General features: G+C 34.3%; 1 protein-coding gene across 1 annotated transcript; it reads left to right on the top strand.

The window, feature by feature from the left end:
- The first annotated feature begins 1,698 nt into the window (after positions 1-1,698).
- Positions 1,699-25,058, top strand: LOC138708229 (probable salivary secreted peptide). Its single transcript, XM_069838565.1, has 3 exons — positions 1,699-1,755; positions 19,445-19,829; positions 23,705-25,058. Exons 1-2 carry the CDS (start codon positions 1,714-1,716, stop codon positions 19,820-19,822), a joined length of 420 nt encoding a protein of 139 aa, XP_069694666.1. The 5' UTR covers positions 1,699-1,713; the 3' UTR covers positions 19,823-19,829; positions 23,705-25,058.
- The last annotated feature ends 1,366 nt before the right edge of the window (positions 25,059-26,424 follow it).

Below are 26,424 nucleotides of genomic sequence, written 5' to 3'. Positions count from 1 at the left end.
ACTCTTTCGCTTATGGGTCGAAGACTGCGACGCTCCCTGGTCAAACTCAGCCCCTTCATTATCAGCCCATAAAAGTGTTTGTCGTTACACCTTGCGTGATTGCCTTCCACCCTATTCCCCAAGGGTTGAACCGAGACCTTATCTCATCCGTATTAAGCTTCCACGCCGTACAGAACGCACCTTAATCTCAGGTCGTTTTATCAAAACGTCATTGAAGGTACGTCCATAGCTGGTCAATTAGACGACGTCTTCCCTGCGATGTGTCTGATTTGGGTTGCTCATATTCTAGCATTCCTCTGTAATCTATTCGCATTCCCTCTCATGTGAAGACCCGGGGTTCGACGATCTTGAAATAAGTGTTTTTCCGGACGTTGTTGATATTCAGAACGTCACTTGAACTTCAGTCTCACTTTGGTAGAAAACGCAGAATTTGTATTCAGAGAAACAACTTGACTCTGACTTCAGTCATAATTTAGCCAAAGGCTACTAAAGGCTGGTTCACAATAAACCGGAAACGAGAATCGGAACGAAAACGGTAAAATTGTTAAAAAGTGTACATTTAAATGTGAGCATTCACAATTAACGAAAAGCTTGCCGGACCCCGAGATCGGGAACGGAGAGTTGGCCAAGTTTCAACTTTGGCGTTCACGTTTCCGATCACAGCCCACTAGATTCGTTCTATTGCCATCTAAAAGCTATTTTGTCGTCATATATTTTGTAGCAAGAAGACCGTGACATAACCTATGCATTATTTTGTTCTGTGCTGTGCATCATGGAGCAAGTTTTATTTGATGAGATTCTAATATTGAGTGTTGAGGAAAATCCTCACGTTTACGATAAGCGGCGCGCCTCGTATAAAGATGAGAAAATGAAGGAGAATACGTGGCTTTCAATAGCTGCATCTTTGAACACCGATCGTAAGTGAATCATATTTTATTACTGTATTGATTGTATTACACACTACATATTCATGCTTCAATTCAATAACTACTGTTGTGTTCATTTTCGTTCTATTACAAATGTGTCTTCTCTAATTATTTTACGTTATGGTAGACTTAAAACAGCTTGTGATAATAAAGATGCATGGACATATTTATAGTACCATACCTAATGAAATGTTTCAGTTGAAATTTCGAAATTGGTTAACCTGTGTTTATGTTGGCTGTCTTGTACTCATGAGAGAACGCCATTGGTCAATTATACACAAAAAAACATCAGAATGCGTTACATATCGTTATTGACATGCATATCGATATGCATAGTCATCTACGTTCTCGGTTTATTGTGAATCAAAAATTTTCATATTCACGTCCTCTGCTTCTCGTTTTCATTCTGGTTCTCGTTCCCAGTTTATTGTGAACCAGCCTTAAGACGGAAGGTACGGTAAGTGAAGACCAGCCTTATATCTCACTTGGTGCTGTAATTTGCTTGAACAAGTAATGAGACGTTTGTTTACTATGAAAAAGTTAAATTGAAGGGCTGAAATGTATTTAGAAGAAGGAAATTTCCAAGAATTCATGGACTAAGAGTTTTGCATCATATTATTTGCTTCCTTATTCTCAAGTTTCCTATGTAATCATAACCTCAATCTTATCTCCAGTCGTAACTCACTGATTCTAGTTCACGTTAACTCTTTGTTTGTTAAAAACATACAATTGTTTAGTCACTCGCACACCGCTGAATTCTAGATCACTAGTAATTCAGGAGACACTGATGAAGACGCAACATCGCGTCGAAACAGGCCGTCTGTCCAAGGTATATAACCTTTTTTAAAAATGTTAACACTTTTTACAATTTTATGTTTTCAACTTATCTCCAGTTTCACTAGTAGCCTGTATTTCGAAGTTATGTAGGTGTAAAGTGTATTTTTAATTTCTCATTACTGTTTTATTATTATTACTAGCCGTACCCGTGCGCTCCGCTGCACCCGTTAGAAATAAATATAAAGTAATTACATGATTAAAATAGGACGTTTGATCCAGGGGACATTCGTGTTTGATAGAAGGATAAATCGTTTATTATGTTACTTAATTTAAATTTAATTAAAAAATTAAAATGCGATCATTTTGATCCAGAGACCACTCATTTGGTCATAAAAATTAGTTTAGGAAATACAGGAAACAAATATATATAGAATAGCCTATCAAGTTTTCGGTGCATAAGAATCTATTTTAATCTTACCTGTCCTCGATACACTCAGAAGTTACTGTGATAACATTATAGCATTATGTCCATCTAGAGAAACTACACTTTCCAATGGTGAATTAATAATTAATTATACAAATCGGTTAATTTAGCTTCAGATATTACTTCATAGAAACGCAGAAACGTTATCTGTAGGCTATCTTTCATAGCTTTCGATTGTTGCTGTCCAAGGCCCCTTATAGACGAAATCATTTGCTTTTTAATTCATTACACGGCCTTAGATGGCAGTTATTTTAATTTTAAAACTCATTTATCTCATTAAATATGAGTCCTATCAAAATTTTTTAAAGAATAAAACTTATCGGAAATGATGTTTAAAGAAATATTTCTTATGTAATATTTTTCATAAAAATCAATAATAAGCGAGATATTTCGATTTATTTAATTCAGGCCCCCTTATAACCCCCCCCCTTTAAATAATGTATTTTGAATGCCATATAGCCTATAATCTAAGTTACAACGAACTTAATTTATATTCCAATTTTCATCGAAATCCGTTCAGTCATTATCGCGTGAAAAGGTAACAAACATACAGACAGACAGACAGACAGACAGACAGACAGACATACAAACAAAAATTTCAAAAAAGCGATTTTCGGTTTCAGGGTGGTTAATTATATATGTTAGGACCAATTATTTTTGGAAAATCGAAAATTACCAGAAAAATTTCGGCTACAGATTTATTATTAGTATAGATTATTATTATTATTATTATTATTATTATTATTATTATTATTATTATTGTTAGATGTATAAAATATGCTAATTTGCATGGATTAAGCTTGGATCCATTTAATGTGTAGTACACACCTTTTGAGTTTATCATGATATATCCTTACTTATTATTGTCAGATATTGCTATTTATTTTGTTGCATTTGGTCAAAGATTAATGATAACTATTATATTGATTGTATTCCATCTCACTGCCATTTCTATCATCCATTCTCATCATCATTTCTTCTGTTTTGTTTTGTTTTGTTTTTTGTATCTTGTATCCACTGAGTCAAAAATGTCTTCCAGGTCCACCTACTACATACACTTCCCTATTCTCCTCCAGGTATCTTTCGCCGATTGTCCGTAGCAGTTCAATTGCATCCCTTCCCGAAGTCAAACTCCTCTTCTTCCATCTTAGAATATAAACGTCGATTCAGTATTCGCAGGAGAATCTTCGTCGAGTGCGATATCAGGCTGATAGTCAACTCGTTACATGTCTTGGCATTATTTTTTTTTTCGGTATTGGCAACAATATTGTCTCCATGAAGTCTTCAGGCCAGTCGCATTTTCATATATTTCTTTGCATAATTATATAATTCCCTTCTTGTCTTCACCCAAGCATTTACTAATTCAATGGAGATTCCATCAACTCCTGTTGCTATTCCATTCTTTTCCCCTAAGGGCTGCCTCAACTTCTTCTCTTAGGGTCGTATTCATAAACGAGACTTTGGATGAAGACTTCCCAAAGTCGACTGTCGTAGTAAAGTTTTACTTTGTTAAAAGTCCTATTCATACACAATACTTCTGAGACTTTGACTTTGACTTCGGTAAGTCGAGATTTGACAATCTTGTTCTAATGTTGGCAATCACAATCATGGCCTTTTAAACGAATCAAATTAATAGAAAGTTGAAATAGAGTAGGCATTGCCACAATCAAAGCCATCTTTCGAGTCACAAATCAAAGAAACAATTGAACATCGATACATGTTAACCAATTGTTAGCCGTTCTTGCAGCTTTATGTAAGAATAATTATTTCGTTGTAAAATAATTTTATTCTAAAAATATGGAAGATAAGAAGATGCCACCGATGACAGACTATAAAAGGGACATTATTTTGCTGACAGTTGGCAGAGTCACTCTCTCCCAGCATGTCTGCAGGAACTACTTGAAAATTATCTGAAATCAATATGCATTAAACATTATTATACCGATCGCATGATTATAAATTAACTGCATACCCAACTGTATAACCTACCCTCTATAGAATTAAATAGTCAAAATCAATATTAAGCCATCAATCTTATCTGTGACATAAAATCGCGATGAAATAAGTTGTATTATTAGTGGAACAGATAATTATTCTCTTTGATTATTATTCTTCAATGAATGTTGAAACTTGACGAGGGTATCTAATACGGTTTGTTTATCAAATCTATACCCTGAATAATTTCAAGAGAAAAATTGTTCAGGGGCCGGGTATCGATCCCGGGACCTCTGGTTGAACGTACCAGCGCTCTTTCCAACTGAGCTACCCGGGAACTCCATCCGACACCGTCTTAACTTTTCCCTTTATATCCACACAACTCGCGTGGGATGACGAAACGCCAGAGACCCAATCTGCTTTACGGGGAGCTTCACCTGAAAGACTAGATTTGCATAATATATATGTCACTGTGTACGTTAACAGAAAACCACAATTCCAAGTCACACAGAGATTGTGTGCACTCGATGTGGGTCTCTGGCGTTTCGTCAGCCCACGCGAGTTGTGTGGATATAAAGTGAAAAGTTGAGACGGTGTCGAATGGAGTTCCCGGGTAGCTCAGTTGGAAAGAGCGCTGGTACGTTCAACCAGAGGTCCCGGGATCGATACCCGGCCCCGGAACAATTTTTCCCTTGAAATTATTCAAATCTGCTTTACAGGGAGCCTTACCTGAAAGACTAGATTTGCAAATCTATACCCTGATTTGAATTTATTATCTATATCTAAATATAAAATGAAAGATCAGAAAATTATGCTTGACAGAACCTAAATGTAGGCTACCACAACTGTAGCTTATAATCACAGTAGCAACTTCGGTCCAAGGCTTTATAACATGATAATAGATAAAGTCCCAAACATACAATTTGCTAATGCTCCTTATTTCAAAAAAATTAATTAAGAATGTCTAATAATACGCTAACGAACATGAGCAGCTTCAACAATCTCCTGGATGTTCTCAATATTCTCGGCAAATTGAACAATTTCCCAAATACCAGCCATTTTCCTTATGCCCACGAACGAAAGTCGAAGTCAAAGTCTAGATTTTCGGCGACTTCGAAGTAAAGTCACAATTAAAGTTTACTTTCGTCAAAGTGTCGACTGTGAATACGAAAATGGCGACTTTGTACTTTCTAAAGTCAACTTTGGTTCAAAGTCTCGTCTATGAATACGACCCTTAGAACAGCATATCCTTTCACGTGTTCTCTACGACTGCTTCATCTTCTATAGGTATGTCATCTGGACGATCCCCTGTCTCTCCTACATTATTTCGTCCATCTCTCTATTAGGCCTACTCATATTCCTTTACTTTATACAATCTTTTCATATGACGTCACTTTTACATGCAAAAATAAATGAAATCAGTCGAATTGATTTACAGCATGATGTATGTTTTTACTGTGATGAATGTTGAGAACACGTTCTGTTGTTATTGTATTACGAACAAACGTATGTATAAAGTTCTACCCGTGTTATCAATTTTAATAACCAACACCGTGCACGTTGTTAATATTCTGTACAGTTCAAGGGGAAACGTTTCCATGGTAACATAGCCAAAATGCACATGTACAGGTTTTTTCATTCGCATTATTGAAATGCTATGCCTGGAAACAAAATATTGGATAGCAACACGAATAAACAGTTTTCGCATTCCGGGTAATATATATTTTTTGCTGCCGTCTAATCATTTAGTGCAATCACTAAATTGTAATTTATTTTATGTTAAAATAAAACGTAAACTCAACAGCGCGGCCTGAAACATGGGATCGGACTGGTTTTGTGACGCGCTCTCCAGAACAAAGGAGCGGATTGACCCGCCATAAATGTCAACCAACAATACGTGGTTTTTGTCCTTCGGTAATTGAAAACAAGCGGGAAGTATATTGTGAACACGTGCGCGCTCTCTATCGGCTTTTTAGGAAATTAATCTCTCTAAAGGGAATTGTACTCCTTGGTGAAAACAATTGCACTCCATTCTGTGTAGAAACGAAACATTGTACACTGACGTTCAAATATATCTGACCTGCGATCTTCTGATCGTGTAAGCGAACTTTCCAACCACGGATAAGTCAGAACCAAAGATAGCCTATGGGAAACTGACAAACTTTGAAAGAGTTCCGCTAGTTCTCAACAAGTGGCACCATTATTAAGAGCCGTTAAAAAGTGTCAGGGGAAATGATTATGTAGATTAAGCCCAAATTATTCTTCTAATAGACAATATCAGCGGTTTCCAGCCAAACTCAGTGTGTTTTACAATCAGTACAGTGAGATGAAACATTGAATTCTATAACACGGGTATATTTATCTATATTTTGGCAACAGTGACAATTATATTCGCCATCTATTCATAAAAGTAATAACTAAAGAATCCACACTTACACCAACAAATTATCGATCACTATCGATTAGTAAGGTCAGATATCTTTGAACATGCTTACTCATGACGGATGTATGTTCAGAATGCAACTACTGTCCGACCGAGTGGTTTTGTCGCAGGACACGACGGAAATCACGTGACAGTTACTTACTTAACGGGACTCTTTTCCTTAAACAGCTGTATGATATTACGTAGAGTTCTAATTCCGTACAGCAAATATTTTCAGGAAAAAGCCTAACAGCCCAGTCACTAGCCTTTACAGAGGGGCCAGCAGAAACCGAGATGCGACATAAGCACTTGATCGGACAGTATAAATGTTTGCAACAGAAGTTTTGTAGATCTGTATCCGTGAATTTACTTTAATATATTCACAATGAAATTATAAATGCCACATTATACAGTACCGTAATTTCCCTGAACTATGGTCCAGGCACCCAACTATGGTCCAAAACGCATTATGTGCTACTTAGTCCTCCAAGAGTTCGGTAGTTGCCATTTAAGGCGCCACTGTGATGGAATTATGTTCCCCATAGATGCTTCTATCTACCATTACACGTGGATGCTTAACAAGGTCAGTGTGCATCGTTCTATTGAATGTGTGAAGACACGAAATCATTCAGTTTGTGATTGCCTGTTTTATTAAGCTCTTTTCTGTAGAACTGGTACGTTATGGATAGACTTATATGATTCTTTGTACAATTAAACCTGGCTATATAGTGTTTACTTTCACGTAATAATTACACTGGCAGAGATTAAGGACTCTGCGTGAAAAATGTTTAACCTCAAGGCTAGAAGTCAGTCCTCAACAATGTACCACAATTTTTCGTGGACCATAGTTGTATTTCATTTTGAAATATTTGTTTCAATAAAATGTGATCAATGTGATTATTTACTTCTGCAAATACGGTATCTTAGTATATTCTAAAACACCATTTAACATTATAGTCAAGTAAACAAAGAAACAGGCTGTTCCAGCATCAATGGTACTAGCACGAATGATGGTCCGGTAAAACGAAGACTTCAGGGTAGAAGGATCACAACCGTCCCTGTAAGTGACTATGACAGCGATGAAATTGAATTGGATACAGATTATGATTCAATTTCAGAATTACAAGAGAGTGGAGATTCAAAGGATCGAAATAAGCCTAATGAATATAGTTCTCAGTACGATAAATAAATATTATCAGTGAATTTATTTGCATAATATTTTGCTAAGAATGTGTTAGTTTATTTTGATACCGTACTTTTGTTCTTTAATATACAGTAGTTGTTCATTATTGCAGAAAAATGACTTTCAGATTTCACTTGTTTATTGAGTGTTTATGTAATGTGTACTAATAAAAAGGATCCATGTACTTTTCATTTATTTTTAATATTTCTGTGCTAGATTATGTTTCTACCCTTAAATTAGAAACTCACTGTATTGATTTACGAATAATTACAGCTCCAGCTATAGTCCATTCATGCTTTCAAGCATGAATATATGAGTGGACCATAGTTGGGCAACTCAGAATACAACTATGTACCAATGCTTATTATTTTTTAACACTTGTAATTAAACAATTTCAAACACATATATCAATATTTATTTAATATAAACTTACAACAGTGCGAAGCCAAAATTTCACTTAATCTGGATGAATAGTATTGAATATACAAAGAAAAATGTGACAAATGTGGACCATAGTTAGGGGAAACTACGGTATTATTTAAGTGCTATGATCTCTGAAAATTTCACTGTCCCAAATACCTATATGGATGAAATAAAGATCTTCCATCTATTTATTTTATTTATTTATTTACTTATTTATTAGTTATATATTTGTCTATTTATTTAGTTACTTCATTTATTTATTTTATTTACTTATGTATTTAGCCCACTTATTTACTTTTTATTGGTTATTTTACGACGGTTTATCAACTGCTGTGGTTATCTAGCGTTTGAACAAGATGAAGGTGATAATGTCAGCGAAATGAGTCCAGGGTCCAGCGCCGAAAGTTACCCAGCGTTTGCTCTTAATGGCTGAGGGAAAACCCCGGACAAACCTCAAGCAGATAACTTGTGCCAACAGGATTTGAGCCCGGGCCCGCTCGTTTCACGGTTAGGCATTACTCTACAACGGTGGACACTTATTTATTTATTTATTTATTTATTTATTTATTTATTTATTTATTTATTTATTTATTTATTTATTTATTTATTTATTTATTTATTTATTTATTTATTTACTTATTTATTTATTTAATTAATTTATTTATTTATTTATCTAAAGTATTTGTCTATTTACTTATTTATTAACCTACTTTTTACTTATTTTTTATTTTTATTCTTATTATATAAATTAGACATACTGTACATATGAAAAAATGCAAAATGAGATGAAATAGAACACAAAAAATGAAATAATACACATAGGACAAAAAACCAGTGAATACAGTAGTTTTAATAAATTTGAGGCCCGAATGAGAAGTGCACGTGATCGATCGCAGTTCTATTTATTACAGAATGGATAGAGAAGTAAACTAGAAACTAAAATAACATAAAAGCTACAATGAAATATCAGAAATGATATTATATTAAGATAGAGGAGAATTTATATAATTTTACCTTAAATCAAATAAAACAATTTAATGAAGAAGAAGCCAGGTAAATGATTTATAAAAATGATTACGAAGTTAGGAAGTACAATAATATAATCGTAATATAATTAATTGATACATAATATGTAATATGCTTCATCATATTTAGGACATGACCACATTTTAAATTGCTTTAACATATTTGTGTCGATTACATGTTAAAAGTTCTGAGCGTAATTTAGTTACAGAATTTGAGAGCCAAAATTAACAATTACAGGCTTCAGACAGCAGGTATGAAACATTGAGGTTCTTGTACTACGATCATGTGGCTGTAATACAGAAACTTACTTTGACTTTCACGATAAAATTTTAACAGCGCTTATCTATAAAATTTGTTGGATTTTGAGTATTTTAAATTATAATAATTAATTTAATTATATAATCGAAAAATTTCTTTAAAATAACTTTATTTATTCGTTCTAGTAATACATTCAATGGATTAAGATTAGTTTTTGGAATTACACCCTACACAATAATGCCATGTTCGGTCCAAGTTAGTCGAGTATGGCGAAGTTCGATATTCGCCGATGTTCGCTCTGCAGGAGAAGGCCTGTCGTGTTTGTTCCACTTTGTTACAAATATTCGCTGTCCTCCACTCCCAGCCCCATATGTTTTAACCGCTTAAGGATTTTAGCACAGATCTTGCGATTAGTTTTTCATATGAAATAAAATCTTGGTTAGCTCCCTCATGTTCGAACATCGCAGGAAACTAGTGTACGTATTCGTAGAATATTGTTTGACATAAAATTGTATGAAAATAGAATAAATAAATTACGAAACTGCTAGAGGATCTATATTAGGGCCTCTTCTATTTCTAATTTTTATAAATGACCTTGGCCCCATAATTAATTACAGACAAGAACTTTGCCACATTCAAATAGGTATATAAAACAGAAATAATTCTCCTTAAAATTTATGACTGGTTTACAACCAATAAACTAGCATTAAACATTAATAAAACTAACATAATTCAATTTAAAACCACTTCAAATTTAATCTCTAAAACATTGGACACAACTATCAACAATATACCTCTACTAGAAACATCAACAACCAAATTTCTTGGTTTGCATATTAATAATACAATAAATTGGAAAAATCGTATCAAAGAAATAACCCCGAAACTTAGCTCAGCATGCTTCGCAATTAGGTCGTTACAACAATTTCTAAACAGCAGTATCTTAAAGACAATATATTTTCCCTATTTTCATTCCATTGTCCTACGGAATAATATTTTGGGGAAATTCTGTAGATAGTAAAAATATATTCTTATTACAAAAAAGAGCCATTAGAATAATAGTTGGAGCAAAGGCTAGAGAATCATGTAGATTATTTTTTTTTAAATTAGAGATTCTAACCTTAACAAATCAATACATATACTCTACAATAAATTTCCTCTTATGTAATAAAGAAAATTTTCCAACTAACTCAGCCGTACATAGTATAAATACCCGCAGAAAGAATGATTTTCATACGCCATCATCAAATTTATCATGCTATCAAAGGGGAGTACGTTACATGGCGATAAAAATGTTCAATAGTCTTCCTGAAGACATTAAGAATCATAGCCAAAACCCTGCATTATTTTTAAAACTAAAAAATTACTTAATATCTCACACTTTCTATTCTGTAGATGAATTCTTGACATTTCACAGTACTGTGTAAATATTATAATAATATTAAATGGTAAACATATTACATTGTATATTTTATTTTATTGGGTTATTTTACGACGCTGTATCAACATCTAGGTTATTTAGCGTCTGAATGAAATGAAGGTGATAATGCCGGTGAAATGAGTCCGGGGTCCAGCACCGAAAGTTACCCAGCATTTGCTCGTATTGGGTTGAGGGAAAATCCCGGTAAAAACCTCAACCAGGTAACTTGCCCCGACCGGGATTCGAACCCGGGCCACGTGGTTTCACCGCCAGACGCGCTGACCGTTACTCCACAGGTGTGGACTACATTGCATAAAATATTATTGTTATTAAGGTATTAATTCTGTACATATTTCATATTTGCATTCTATATGTAACTTATTTCATTTATATTTAAACGTAAGAATTGGACATGTTTTTTTATTCTGTGATATAAAGCAAAAGTAAGAATATTATGGAACGAATAAATCTATCTATCTAAAGGTATCTGCAAAGTCGTTGTTGAATATGTTGTTACTGTGTCAGAGTTGCTCTTCCTCTATTTTGAACTGCGTCCATGTGCCGAATGTAGGATGCACTGCACACACTATATGTAATCAAAGCAGAACGATATCGAATGCTCCTTTCCTATGCTTGCGACCCATCATACAATCTCTTTTATTGCTTCGGAGCAGACTGTGTGCAAACGATACAGACAGAAATAATATGGGTTTCATCCACGTAGAGGCAACTCAGCCACGTGTGCAAACAAACACGACACGCAAAAACACTCGCGGGCTGGCATCACAATAAATAATATTGCACAGCGGAAGTTCTAACTTTGAAACCAAATGCGGACTCTGCTATAAATTCACTCGACGGCGGCGTGAAGTTTTTGTCCGAGTACACTTCATCTCCATCCCCACTACTGCTGCCTGTCTATCCGATATGTTTATAAAATCAAATGAAATAAACAAAACGAAAGGTTTTTAGTTCGCTGGTAAAGTAAATATTACTCGCATCCCACCAACAAATGGCAATGCCACTAATTTTAAAAGCCGGCATGCAGTGGCGTTCTCAGACAAATGAGAATGTGGGATGTGTTACACAGGTGGACGGCTGTAAAGAAAGGGCGTTATGGGGGTGGGGGTGCTCATGCATATTCATGGTGACCGCAGAACAGGGCGATATTTTGTGATTAACCGTAGCCTCCCCCCCCACCACCCCACATCGCGCATGACAACAGCTGGGAATTATCCTTATAAAGAACGATGGTGTGTGGAGGGTTGTAGCCTCTCCCCCACCCAGGGGCACGTACGGGTAGGGGGCGATTTGTTACGCCAACATGTACTCATAGGTGTCATTTGTTTCTCCACGCGGCCAGCGCTATTATACAGGTGTAAGCCGACCCCGCGCTATTAGTTCAGCAAAAATGGAGAAAAATATAGAGCTCGGAAAAATGGAGCGCTGTAGTTCTATATTATAATAAAATATTGCAGCTCCATACGAACGCCATTCCTGGTATTTCCCACTGACTTCACTCGCTGAAGTATTTGTACGAATACATAACGCGGTGCGGATAAAAATGCAAACATAGGGATCGTGTGCAAAGCCTGCAGCCACGACTCACACTTTTATGATTGCATTTTATATGTCTGAACCGCTGAGACATGAAATGATTGCATTTAGCCTTGCTAAGGAACGAGGATAGAAGAAAATGTGTATGTCATTATTGTAGCCCATTTCTACAGACATATTGATTGTACCCATAACACAGCATTATTAATACTACTGCTTTGAATTATTCTTAAAGTTATTGTAATAGGCCTACTGACTGCAATATGAAGCTCAAATTTGGAATTCCATCACAATCTATATATATATATATATATATATATATATATATATATATATATATATATATATATATAATTTGAACTGGTAATGGAAATTACGGGAAAACGGCTGAACGGATTTTAATGAGTGACCCCTCATTTTCATGCCTGGCATCCAAAGTTTTTCGGAAAAGTAGTAGTTTTCAGTGAAATGTCAATTTTCTTACATGATTTTCCTATTTTCCAAAATCCATCTGTTGTCACTTTTGAGAACTAATTTTATTGAATCACGGCCGACTTGATTGAATTTCAGAACAAAACACACACTACAATAAACAATAGGCTATTACACGAAGGCCATGACCTGCAGGATTTCCGACATATTTAGAGCTCAATTCAATTTGTTATTAAAAACTGATTCTGCAGTGTGTAATTTTCTGAGTACAGTTGTGTATTGGATATTCAAATCTACGAAACTTGAGGTGGTTTGATGAAATTATTATCATTAGAAATTAAATATTATTATAGTTAATATCTATTTTTAATTAATTGTACATAATATTGATGCTATATTGATGACATGAAAGTGAAACGTTATTATGTAAATAAATGTAGAGAATATCTTAATTTAGATCTTCATTTCTATAATTTACTGAGTAGCTGCTATATATAACTACAAAACTTAAGTAAGATAATAATATTGTTATTAAAGATCAAATATTTTTATACTTATTAACCCAGTGGGGTTGGGTCTTTTTCATATACTTAATGGCGGTGTAGTGTAGATATTGATATGTGTCATTGTCTTCAGTATTGGCTCGAGAGAGCGCAAAAACTACAGTTCCTAAGGAAAGATATAAAGATATTATTTACTGATAAAATAAGAGGCCTAGAAAATTTTGTAGTCTCCAGATCATTTCAGCAAGATCTCTTAGTAGGATAAAATGATTTTACCCTCTACATTTCAAGTTCTACATGCAGCAGCTATACGAAAATGCTATTGTTCGAAAGCTTAGCAAACCTGACTTTTTTTAACTTTTTCCTACAATCCACAATGACCTGAAATAGCTACTGCTATCGTCCTGACATTGATACTTGCGTTTTCGCCTACTTGTCTAAAAAACCCCATTCAGAGGAAGTATGTTTCATTATTATGGAAGCAAATAACTATCAAAAAGACAAGTATTCTTCATTGAAAATAAATCTGAAAAATTTTTATTTGAACGTCTAACGAACTTAGTTTGCAGCAGCATTTGCTGCACAAGCCACTAGTATTATTATAATTGTTCACTGCTAGAATATCTGAAATCATAAATAGCGAGTACCATTCATTCATTTAGTGTTCTGCCCAAGAACAGCTCTTCCACTGCAAATCCAGCTTTTCCCAATCTTTCCTATTTTCTGCCTTCTTCTTTGTCTCTTCATATGATCCATATATCTTAATGTCGTCTATCATCTGATATCTTCTTCTGTCCCAAACTCTTCTCCCATTCACCATTCCTTCCAGTGCATCCTTCAGTATGCCAGTGACCCAACCAATTCCTTTTCCTCTTTCTGATCAGTTCCAGCATCATTCTTTCTTCACCCACTCTTTCCAACACAGCTTCATTTCTTATTCTGTCTGTCCATTCTTCTCCATATTCACATTTCAAATGCTTCTATTCGTTTCTCTACACTTCGTCGTAATGTCCATGTTTCTGCCCCATACAATGCCATACAAATCACTTCACCAGTCTCTCCCTTAGTTCTTTTTTCAGAGGTCCACAGAAGATGCTCCTTTTTCTATTAAAAGCTTCCTTGACCATTGCTATCCTCCATTTGACTTCCTGGCAGCAGTTCATGTTACTGCTTACAGTACACCCCAAGTATTTGAAGCTGTCCACTTGCTCTACTGCTTCATTTAGAATTCGCAAGTTTACCTTCATTAGTTTTCCTCCTATGACTATGGTATAATAATAATAATAATAATAATAATAATAATAATAATAATAATAATAGTTTTATTTTCCCTGGCAGAGTTAAGGTCATTAGGCCTTCTCTTCCATTCAACCAGGATCAAAGCATATACATTAGTCTTACTTGCATTTATCTTCATCCCATACTGCTCACAGCTGTCATTTAGCTCCAGTAGCATATCCCTTAGTATCATCTCCTCTTCTGCTAACAACGCCATATCATCAGCAAATATTATGCACTTTATTCCCCCATATTCTGAAAACGGTTCTTTATTAAATCCTCCTAATAGATGTTGAACAGGGTAGGTGATAAAGGGCATTCTTGTTATTCTCCTCTCCCTATTTCGCTTTCTTCTGATTTCTTCTCCTATCCTGACTTTGACTCGTTGTTTGCTACAAAGATTACTGGACAGCCTTCTCTCTTTCCAATCCACACCTAATAGCGAGTATCTGACAGATTAATTTTTTGCATTAAAATTTACAGACTATTAATTTTTACAATGAACATTTTATTGTACTCAAAGAGCAGATTCAATACCACACAATGCAATTAACATAGAAGTTAATTATATTTAAAATAAGTGAACTTAAAATTTTAATTAAGAGAAAAATTACTAAAATTAGAACAAAACAAACAACATAGTTTCTACATCTTGATTACACAACTTTTAACACTGTATCACTTCGGAATATTTATGATAAGAACTTTCTTGTGTTAAATTTTAACGTACCTTGTTAACATGTTTCGACCTATTTTGGGTCATCTTCGGAACTGGTCGTTGTTGGTCTTGGCGCCTCTTGCTTCCTGTTAGGGTGCGTTCGTAGTGTAGAGTCAAAGAGTGTATGTGTATTCTCAACACACAACTCAATTTCAAAACACATACACTCTTTGACTCTACACTACGAACGCACCCTCACAGGAAACAAGTGGCGCCAAGACCAACAACGACCAGTTCCGAAGATGACCGAAAATAGGTCGAAACATGTTATCAAGGTACGTTAAAATTTAACACAAGAAAGTTCTTATTATAGATATTCCGTAACATAGTTTCATTTATTGTATTCCATAGATCTTACATTAGCACTGAAGCTATCGATATCGGTTAAGTAAACACGTTCCAAATTTGGGGGATTTATTTGAGTCATTAGCTCATTATCCTCGTCCCGCGCCATTACTGCGGCTCTAAATTGATAACTTTGATTGTAGGAGCGTAGGGCACGTCCATTATGCTGCCGTCAGTCCATTAGCGAGCGCGCTTGTATTACACGCTTAATATTGTGGCCGGGATTTGATAACTAAAAACCGCTTGGACTAAAATCTCTAAAAGCTGTTCACAGGATCATCCCCTGCCGCGCGCTCCAATCCGATTACAACATTATCCAGTCGGAACATCGCCGGCAATGAATGATCAACCCCGTCCACACCGACTACTGTCTTCCACAGAGCCTGGCTTCTGTCCTCCCTTCGAACTCAGCACACCAGCACCAAGATCCGAAGGCTACGCCTTAACTTGCGCCCTGAACCAGAAGCTCCTCCCGGTGACTGTGTGGAGAGGTTATTGTTTTGTGTTTCATTATTATTTTTATGCTCGACTATGCCGAAATGTAGTAATTATACACCTGGTAGCAGCTCTTTAATGGACCTCATTAAAGTACACCTATTCATTAAAGTTCAGGTGTTCCACCAATCAGAAAATACCATTGTAGCAATATGAAAGCGCAAGTCTCGATGGTTCTCGGATATGCAATCGAAAGACAACAATAAATGAATAAATCACCTATATTTGAAATAAAGTCAGTTCTGTTACTATAATAATTAGCGTTAATTGTAAATAATATTCAAATAAATACAATTTGTCATCTCGTTTTTCAATGCCTAAACCAATTTCAAGGTTATATCAAGATTGTTTATTTTACTCTCTAGATTATATCAAGGTCAATGTCGACATTTGTTTCTCGGAAAAAATCAATACTTTCGCGTCTGCGCACATCTCACAATTCACGAAGTATTGCACAAGGTCAGTTCCGCTCCTCAGTCAGATAAGAATAACATGAATACTTATGAATAATTTCAAGTTAGAAATATGGTGGAACATAAAAAGTCGTGTGAAACTTGACTATAATGGTAATTAAGACGCTCGTATGAAAATTATGAAACGAGCGCAAGCGAGTTTCATAAACATACTCGTGTCTTAATTACTACCATTATAGGCTCGTTGCGTCATGTACTATTATTTTTGGAATATGGTTCTTATTGAATATTTTTTATTGTAGGGTCTATTTCATTTTTGGTATTAAGTACTCGTATGTGATGGAGGCTTCCTTTTGTGAATGACATATATTTTCACTCCGTATAATAAAAAATTGTAATGTATTGTATTGAAAGAAATACTCTTCTATGTTCAGAAGAATAATATTTGCTGCGTCACAGGATGTAATTGGAGTAAATCTGAAACATGATACAGTATTCCTTACTGCATGACCAAGCGAACAACAGCTTTCTGAGTCTAATACTGCGTTTCGTATGTAACACATCACATTAAACCCATAATTCGTTTGAAGGGCGCTTTTAATTTTTGCTTTAATGATTACAGGGACTTCTGCGGATTAGTGTATTATTCTTCCAATCTCGCGGCGTCAGTCATTTCTGTATTTCTGGACTGTAGCAAAGTGACTGCTGCAGACAATTGTTTGAAGAGATATTGAAACATACCAACATTACACATTATGTCTACTTGAGCCAGATTTTGAATCTATAGGCCTATATTTTGTAGCAAAGTGTCCTAACTAATGTTCGTTTTGTGGGTTATATGTTCACGGTACAATTTTTCTCCAGTTGTTGATATATGGTTATCAGCAAATCTTGAAAATATTCCACTCAACTTCTTGTCATTGGAAGATTTAAATTCTGCCATGTTAAAAACCGCTCAGCACGTAATAAACTGTTCTCTACTGTGCATATTGCTGTGACGTAGTTGCGAACGTCATCCATCGACACTTGTGGATAGCCTATGAACTTTTGAGTTGTTTATGTGAACAGAGTATAGTACAGTATACACAGAAGACAGCTAGTGATCCATATACGTGGCTGCAGTTAACCTGAAAGCTATGAGCGTATTCCGAATCTCACCGGTGAGCAATCCGATGGCTTCACGGTGTTCCGAATTCCACCGATGACGTCACTGATGCTCCACCGGTGTCGCACCGGTGCCATCAGCTTGCAGAGGTGGTGGCAGTCTCCATCAGCCGCCATCAGTGAATCTGATTGGTTCTTGTATAGGGCGGGAATTAGCAGACGAATGACATCGTGCATTGTTGTGTCATGGCGGTGTGTTCTGCTGTATTGTTTGTAATGAGCACAACGTAAAAACAATATGTTAAAGGCTTATGAGCGAACATGTCAACGGACCAGTTATTACTGCCGGTTCAAGAAATAAATTGTTTATGATCTATTTTCTTTGAACGAGATGGCAGTACGGAAATTTCGCAAAATTTTGCTAGCGTAGCACAGAAAACAACTTATACAGTCGCCATGACAGCCACCAACCCTTCCAGCAGTTTTATTCCTAATTCCCTGCAGCGTGACGTCATTGTTGTCCACCGGTCCGGTGAGATTCGGAATACGCTGCATGTTTCTTAGTCCTAGTTATAGCTTTACAAAACTCCCACTCCTTCCCACTTCTTCTGGCCAGGAATAGAGGACTGCCCCTACCCTAACCGGTTTACTTGCTTCGCGCAAACGAGTGCCATGAGTTTGGAGTTGTTCTACACGTATTCAATAGCTGTGCATTATTATTTTGTGCGAGATTGTGCGTATTTGCTTGGTTTCCGCACAAAATCAATCCGCGGAAAGTCTAAAATTCCACATCCAGTATTCCCAACCTAACACACATAACAATTTCCCTCTTCTTACCGCTTAAGTGACATATTGATTTTACTGCTTTAGGCTTTTAACATATTATTTTTAGAGACGTTCAATATAGTAATAATTATAAATTGGAAACTTACCACTGCAATTTCACCTAAATTGCACTGTTAATTATTGTTTTTAAATATTTGCAAAAATTAAGTAAACTCTACAACTCCACTAAAGTTACTGCATTCGTGATGCAAGTAACATTAAGGAAGCCGTGAAAAAATCAACAAGATTCCAGACTCATCATAGACTGGGGGAAAAAAGACAGATGTATATCACGGCCTGCTGGAGTATAGTAAACACAGAAAACATTTTAAAGCAACAATGTTGAAGATAGATATTTTTCTTTTGCAAATTTGCCGTTATTGAACAGAAACCAAGATGGAGATTTCATTGCAACTAATTAGAAATTCCTCTTTCAGATATGTAATAAACGATCTTCGCACAAAATAATGTACGATACACGAGCGGTATGTTTTCTTTCAATTATCGGAAATTGAAAAAGCTCAACTACGTTTCGCTTTTTCAAACTTTTCCTCGAACATGAAAACTTCAACATACCGCTCTTGTAACGCATATTACTATTAAACCTATTTAAAAAAATTAGAGTAGTATTGCATTATCTAGTGGTCTTATTGTGCCTTAGCACTTATATCGTATACTGATGCTGGATTGATTTTTGAAGTGCGAAAGGTCGCGATTTTGCAGATCAGGCCGACGTCCAAAGTTTTCCGTGTGTCCTCCCGCGTGTGGTAATATGGGGAGTGACTACAGTTATATTCTAACTTCCACTCCATTATTCGCAAGCCGATGTGGTTTCCTGCACAATCCTCGTGTTGTTTTGTGTGGCCGTCGTGGTTTCCTGCGCCAAACCAGTCATCCTCCTATAAAACTCTCGTCCTCAGGGAAATTCACCAGATAGCAGCCGAGCCGCCACCATGTCTAAACCTGTGACGTCACTGGTGCTGGTCCTGCTGCTCGCGTCCCTGTGCGCCGGGCAGCGGCACAGTCTGATGAAATGCAACTCGAGGCCAGGGGATCGACTCCTGCTCGACAGATCTGTATCTCGATCCTCCAAGTTCCTATCGAAAGTGTCCGACACCGTGAGGTACTCCGGGTCGGAGACCATCAACTGCATCGAGGCCATCGACGGCTGGAACGACGACACCGGGGGCTACGCCGAGATCGTGGACGGCGGCCTGGGGCAGAGGCACGTGGCCATCAAGATCACCTCCCGGAACAGCCGGGGCTTCCACTTCTTTGTGAAGGTCTACGGGCATTAGTGACTAGGTATGTATGCTGACCTTTTCAGAATAATATGATGTTTTAAATAAAACATCTTTCATAAGTTAATTTGTTGAATTTATTGTATAATTTCCAATGAGAATACAATATACAAAAGGATTGAATTCAACGGAGCAAATTAAATAACAGAAAAATAATAAAACAGAGCAAAATAAAATATGTATTATTATTATTATTATTATTATTATTACTGTTATTTGAAAGTTAATAATAGTACCGATACAGTTTTGGTTCGCACTCCCGATGGAGCAAAACTTGTGGCCGGGAATGGAGTTTACATTAAATAATTAAAAAGTAATATTACAAGTTTAAGCCTACACTAAAATTTAATTTATCAAATACAAGCAAGCAAAAGCAACGTCAAAAATACCAAAATAATAATACAAGAAATACAATGCAATTATATCAGATAATACACAGAAGAGTAGGTTAAGTAGGAAGTCCAAAGGGCGAAGTACCTTTTAAACAATAATAAAGTAAAACGAAAGTGCAGTCTATTAAATAATACAATTGAATCGGTTATTGTTGAAAGGAACTAAGTCCACTTTTTAAAGTTTTGAGATAATCGTAAAAATCTGTTATGTGGATAATGTATCGAAGAGTAAACCAACATATATTGTACATATATTTTTTATGTGTGGATAATCTATCGAAGAGTAAACCAACATATATTGTACACATATTTTTTATGTGTGGATAATCTATCGAAGAGTAAACGAACATATATTGTACACATATTTTTTATGTGTGGATAATCTATCGAAGAGTTAACGAACATATATTGTACACATATTTTTTATGTGTGGATAATCTATCGAAGAGTTAACGAACATATATTGTACACATATTTTTTATGTGTGGATAATCTATCGAAGAGTAAACGAACATATATTGTACACATATTTTTTATGTGTGGATAATCTATCGAAGAGTTAACGAACATATATTGTACACATATTTTTTATGTGTGGATAATCTATCGAAGAGTAAACGAACATATATTGTACACATATTTTTTATGTGTGGATAATCTATCGAAGAGTAAACCAACATATATTGTACACATATTTTTTATGTGTGGATAATCTATCGAAGAGTAAACGAACATATATTGTACACATATTTTTTATGTGTGGATAATCTATCGAAGAGTAAACGAACATATATTGTACACATATTTTTTATGTGTGGATAATCTATCGAAGAGTTAACGAACATATATTGTACACATATTTTTTATGTGTGGATAATCTATCGAAGAGTAAACCAACATATATTGTACACACATTTTTTATGTGTGGATAATCTATCGAAGAGTAAACCAACATGTATTGTACACATATTTTTTATGTGTGGATAATCTATCGAAGAGTAAACCAACATGTATTGTACACATTTTTTATGTGTGGATAATCTATCGAAGAGTAAACCAACATGTATTGTACACATATTTTTTATGTGTGGATAATCTATCGAAGAGTAAACCAACATGTATTGTACACATATTTTTTATGTGTGGATAATCTATCGAAGAGTAAACCAACATGTATTGTACACATATTTTTTATGTGTGGATAATCTATCGAAGAGTTAACGAACATATATTGTACACATATTTTTTATGTGTACAATATATGTTGGTTTACTCTTCGATAGATTATCCACAAAACAGTATTTTTCGATTATCTCAAAACTTTAAAAAGTGGACTTAGTTCCTTTCAACAACAACCGATTCAATTGTAAAATAGATACCAAATATCATGCAATAATATAACGAAGTAATATAATATATACTAATCAGGATTTAAAATCAGTTGAAGTGCTCTCTTTTTAAATAATTTATTATTGGAAGATGCTAATTTTGAATGTTTTAATGAAGTTATTATAGAATCTCGGGCGGAAATTTGAAGCATGCCTTAGGCCCGCTTCAGAATTGCATTTGGGTTCAAACAAAGGACATGATATAATGTGTCTTCTTGTACTGTAACCATGGTCACAATAGTTATTATTTTTGTGGTAGTATTTTAATAGGGTATATATGTATATTTGTTTAATATTCAGTACTTCAGATTCCTTGTATAAGAGGCGTGTATAATCCATTTTTTCTTAATATATATTTTTATTATTCTCCTCTGTAACATTAACTTAATTAGTTAATACTGAACAATTATGTTGTGTACTGTGACAGGAGGTTTCATAAAATCAAGGACGATATATACTTAAAACATCATAACAATCAAGTTAAGGACTTTGCCAACTTATTCCACAGATCCCCATCAACACCACAACACGTGGCGCACTATTAGAGAGTCGGCATTACCCTGGTAACCCGGGTTAGAATCTCGGCTGGTAAAACTGAAATTTATAGTGAACAAAGACGGCGTTTGGTGGTAGTCCCGTTTCCCTTCCTGGCATTCTACCATTGCTCCATTAATCATACGGTGTTATATAGTTCGCCTTTTATGGTCCACCAAGGGCAACGCCTTCATGGTAGCTGAAAGAACTGCAAGATTCTGCACATCGCCCACAGATGGGGACGCTTGGGCGAATGACGGAAGTCAAGTGCGCGCCATTACGTAAAAAACATCACAAATCAATCAAACGCCTTGTGGTGCGATAGCGGGTCTAACAACTGGCAATTACTTTCTCGTAATTATGTAAAGTGCAGGATTTTGGTAACAGCGCCATTTCTCAGCCATTCAAAGTAACACGATTGTTTTCTCCCGAACTCTAAAGTAATGCACAGGTGTTACTAAATGTAAAGTTAAACAATCACATTTATTTGTTTATTTATTTATTTATTCATTCATTCATTCATTTATTCATTCATTTATTCATTTATTTACTTATTTACTTATTTATTTATTTACTTATTTATTTACTTATTTATTTATTTATTTTTTACTTATTTACTTATTTATTTATTTATTTACTACTTATTTACTTATTTATTTATTTACTTATTTATTTACTTATTTATTTATTTACCTATTTATTTACTTATTTATTTATTTACTTATTTACTTACCTATTTATTTACTTATTTATTTATTTACTTATTTACTTATTTATTTACTTATTTACTTATGTATTTATTTACTTATTTACTTATTTACTTACTTACTTATTTATTTATTTACTTATTTATTTATTTACTTATTTATTTACTGATTTATTTATTTACTTATTTACTTATTTATTTATTTCCTTATTTACTTATTTATTTATTTACTTATTTACTTATTTATTTATTTATTTAGTTAGTTACTTATTTACTTATTTATTTATTTACTTATTTATTTATTTACTTATTTATTTATTTACTTATTTATTTATTTACTTATTTATTTACTTATTTACTTATTTATTTATTTATTTATTTATTTATTTACTTATTTATTTATTTACTTATTTATTTACTTATTTATATATTTACTTATTTATTTACTTATTTATTTATTTATTTACTTATTTATTTATTTACTTATTTACTTATTTATTTACTTATTTATTTATTTACTTATTTACTTATTTATTTACTTATTTACTTATTTATTTATTTACTTATTTATTTATTTATTTACTTATTTATTTATTTACTTATTTACTTATTTATTTATTTACTTATTTACTTATTTATTTATTTACTTATTTACTTATTTATTTATTTATTTATTTACTTATTTATTTATTTATTTACTTATTTACTTATTTACTTATTTACTTACTTATTTATTTATTTATTTATTTATTTATTTATTTATTTATTTATTTATTTATTTATTTATTTATTTATTTATATTGCTAGAATAACATATCAAATAATTTAAAATATCTAATGCAGTCTTCATCGTGCACAGGATATGATACAACGACCTGCGCGGCTAAGGTCCTGGCGAGTGAATTAGTCGGTGTACGAGATACAATTAGAAGATCAGTGCAACAATTCAACAGCAACTACAATGAGCACACTGAGTACTGCAGGTGCTGCTATGAAACATAACTGGCCATCTCAGAAGCCTGGGTGAAACATTACATCTTACCAAACGAGCGCAGTATTCTGGTGCGATATTTTTTCGTCTTGTCAAAGCTGTAGAAACATACAAAGTTTCTAACCACGTGTGGATCGCTCAAGAGGAAAGCATGGACATTGAGAACTTACATATTGGCTCCTTTATCCGTTTGAATCCATGCCGTAATCTCAGTTTCTGCATGTGGGCCTATTCACTATGTAAACACAAAACTTCACACCACATCCTTATCGATTGTGTAATTTTAAGGTTAAAATTGTAACATTTTAAATGTATGTATCTTGTTCACTAAAAATGCAACAGAATTCTTCATTATAGTAAATCAATGTAAATTACTATTCAATTCCGAATAATTGTCGTATTTGGTAGCCTATCCCGTGGAATTCTTCTTCTACATCAATTAAAAACCAGATTTACAAATTATTTCTAAAATAAATGTATATTACGCTTTTTCTTTTCAATAGTGTTACTACGCCTGCTCCCTTGGAACTGGTATACCTAATGTTCTTATTTTGCAGAAAAATGCAATACGTATTTGACGGATTCTCCTCATGGTACTTATTGTGGGTCCTTCTTCATTAAAGAATATTTTTGGTTGTAATTAATGTATATACCTTACAGTGCTTATTAAAAGGTAAACAAAATTTGAACAATTATTCCTCCAGATTTCACATTCATCAAATCATCAATATCCAAACAGGTTTATTACTATCTTCGGTTTACAAGCAAAACACATTAAGTAAAAAATTTTCCTTCTGATAAAAAATCATATATAATATACATAATTAATAGGCTATGTATAAGCTTATAATTGGAAATTTAAATACACATAAAGAGAAGCAACTTACCAAAAATAATATTTTGAGGATTCGGTTTTGTCAGAAAAAACGCCTTTTCTCAGAAGTAATGTTTTTGACTTAATATGTTTTGCTTGTAAACGGACTTATGCAACCTCATGTCAGATTGGATAATTAATCTAAGAAGTGGTTTGATTTTATTGGGAATTACTCTTTTCAATAAGTTGCCTGAAGAAGCCCACCAGATCTCTTACAAGAAGTTTAAATCTGTCCATTATTGGTTAAAATATAATCCCTTTTGTAACATAAATGCAGTTTTAAATACGTGCGAATGTTATACATCCATGTGTGCTGTTATGACAATACTATAAATCAATCAATCAATCCTGTTTCAAAACCTTTCCTTATATTCTCTGACAATGACGTGAATGATCATTTCTCGTCCACATAACACTCATGTAAGACTTTTACTTTGGGCATTTTTAAAATGTTATATTCTTATACTATGAAATCTTTACCTACTTCAAGATGATCTACAACTACTTGGACTGATCGCAGCTACATGAGAATGAAGACTAGTCCCACCACCAGGGAAGGTAAGACAATATAAACTCGTCCTTCACTCTCTGTCAAGAATTTATCAGACTATACCTATAAGTTCTGCTCTTGTACGAACACAAATTCATAAATCAGGCGTCGCAAATTTTTGACATTTGTTTGTATGTTAATAAACTCTATTCATTGTTTCAGAGTTGCATGAATGTGGTATGTCTAGTTTTCCTTTTTTAAATGTATCCCTTTAGATTTTTTGGTAGCTTTCTCTAATTTTGCTAACTGTTCGGTTATTTTAGGCATTTTCTTTCATTTCATATTAAGAGTGTTAAAATAATATGTAAACGGAAGAGTCAAAATTCTGTATTCCTTACATGTAATATTATTATTATTATTATTATTATTATTATTATTATTATTATTATTATTATTATTATTATTTAGACTACTAATGGTTTTAAGGAACCCGGAGGTTCATTGCCGCCCTTACATAAGTTCGCCATCGGTCCCTATCCTGAGCAAGATTAATCCAGTCTCTACAATCATATCCCACGTCTTTCAATTTAATATTCCGTATTATAATAATAAGAGAAAGATGCGATCGAAGGAGCATTAAAGTTTGTCGCACTGCACTGTTTATATTTTGTCTTTGATGAGGTTAGTTAGCGATCCTGTTCTATTTCTGCACTCTGAGAAGTGATAGAGTTCACACTTTTTTTCACAGAATTTACACACGCATTTCTCATCAGGTTGGTGGACACATTTTGTGGTGGTATCCGTGTATTGCGAGTCCAACGATGGCATATCTTTGCGGTTGGTTCGGTTTGGTCCAATCCCTGTATATCATGGCATCTGTGCAGAAGAAATTACTATCGACTCCTCACTGCTTTGTCGTCCTTCGTGCGATAACTTCGTTGTAGGATTCGTTGGATGGTCAGGCCATTTTCATCCTTAGATCCTCTATAAAGAAGGTTTCTCTAGCAAGTCAGTACATATATCTGTTCGGTGTGGATTTTCCTGCTCCAAGTGTTCTCTTCAGAAATCTGGCCTTGACTTTTTCGATTCTTTCCATATCGCTGATTGATAACTTGTCCCAAATCATTTCTAGTCCATATGTAACTACGGGTGCTACTGTTGTATGGAAGAGTTTCATTGCTGTATCTAAACTTGGTGATGACAATTTCTCGATGGCGAAGATTG

The sequence above is a fragment of the Periplaneta americana genome, chromosome 10 (genome assembly GCF_040183065.1).
Source record: "Periplaneta americana isolate PAMFEO1 chromosome 10, P.americana_PAMFEO1_priV1, whole genome shotgun sequence".
Taxonomy (NCBI): Eukaryota; Metazoa; Arthropoda; class Insecta; order Blattodea; family Blattidae; genus Periplaneta; species Periplaneta americana.
The sequence above is the reverse complement of the archived record's forward strand: the minus strand, read 5'-3'. Positions and strand labels throughout refer to the sequence as shown.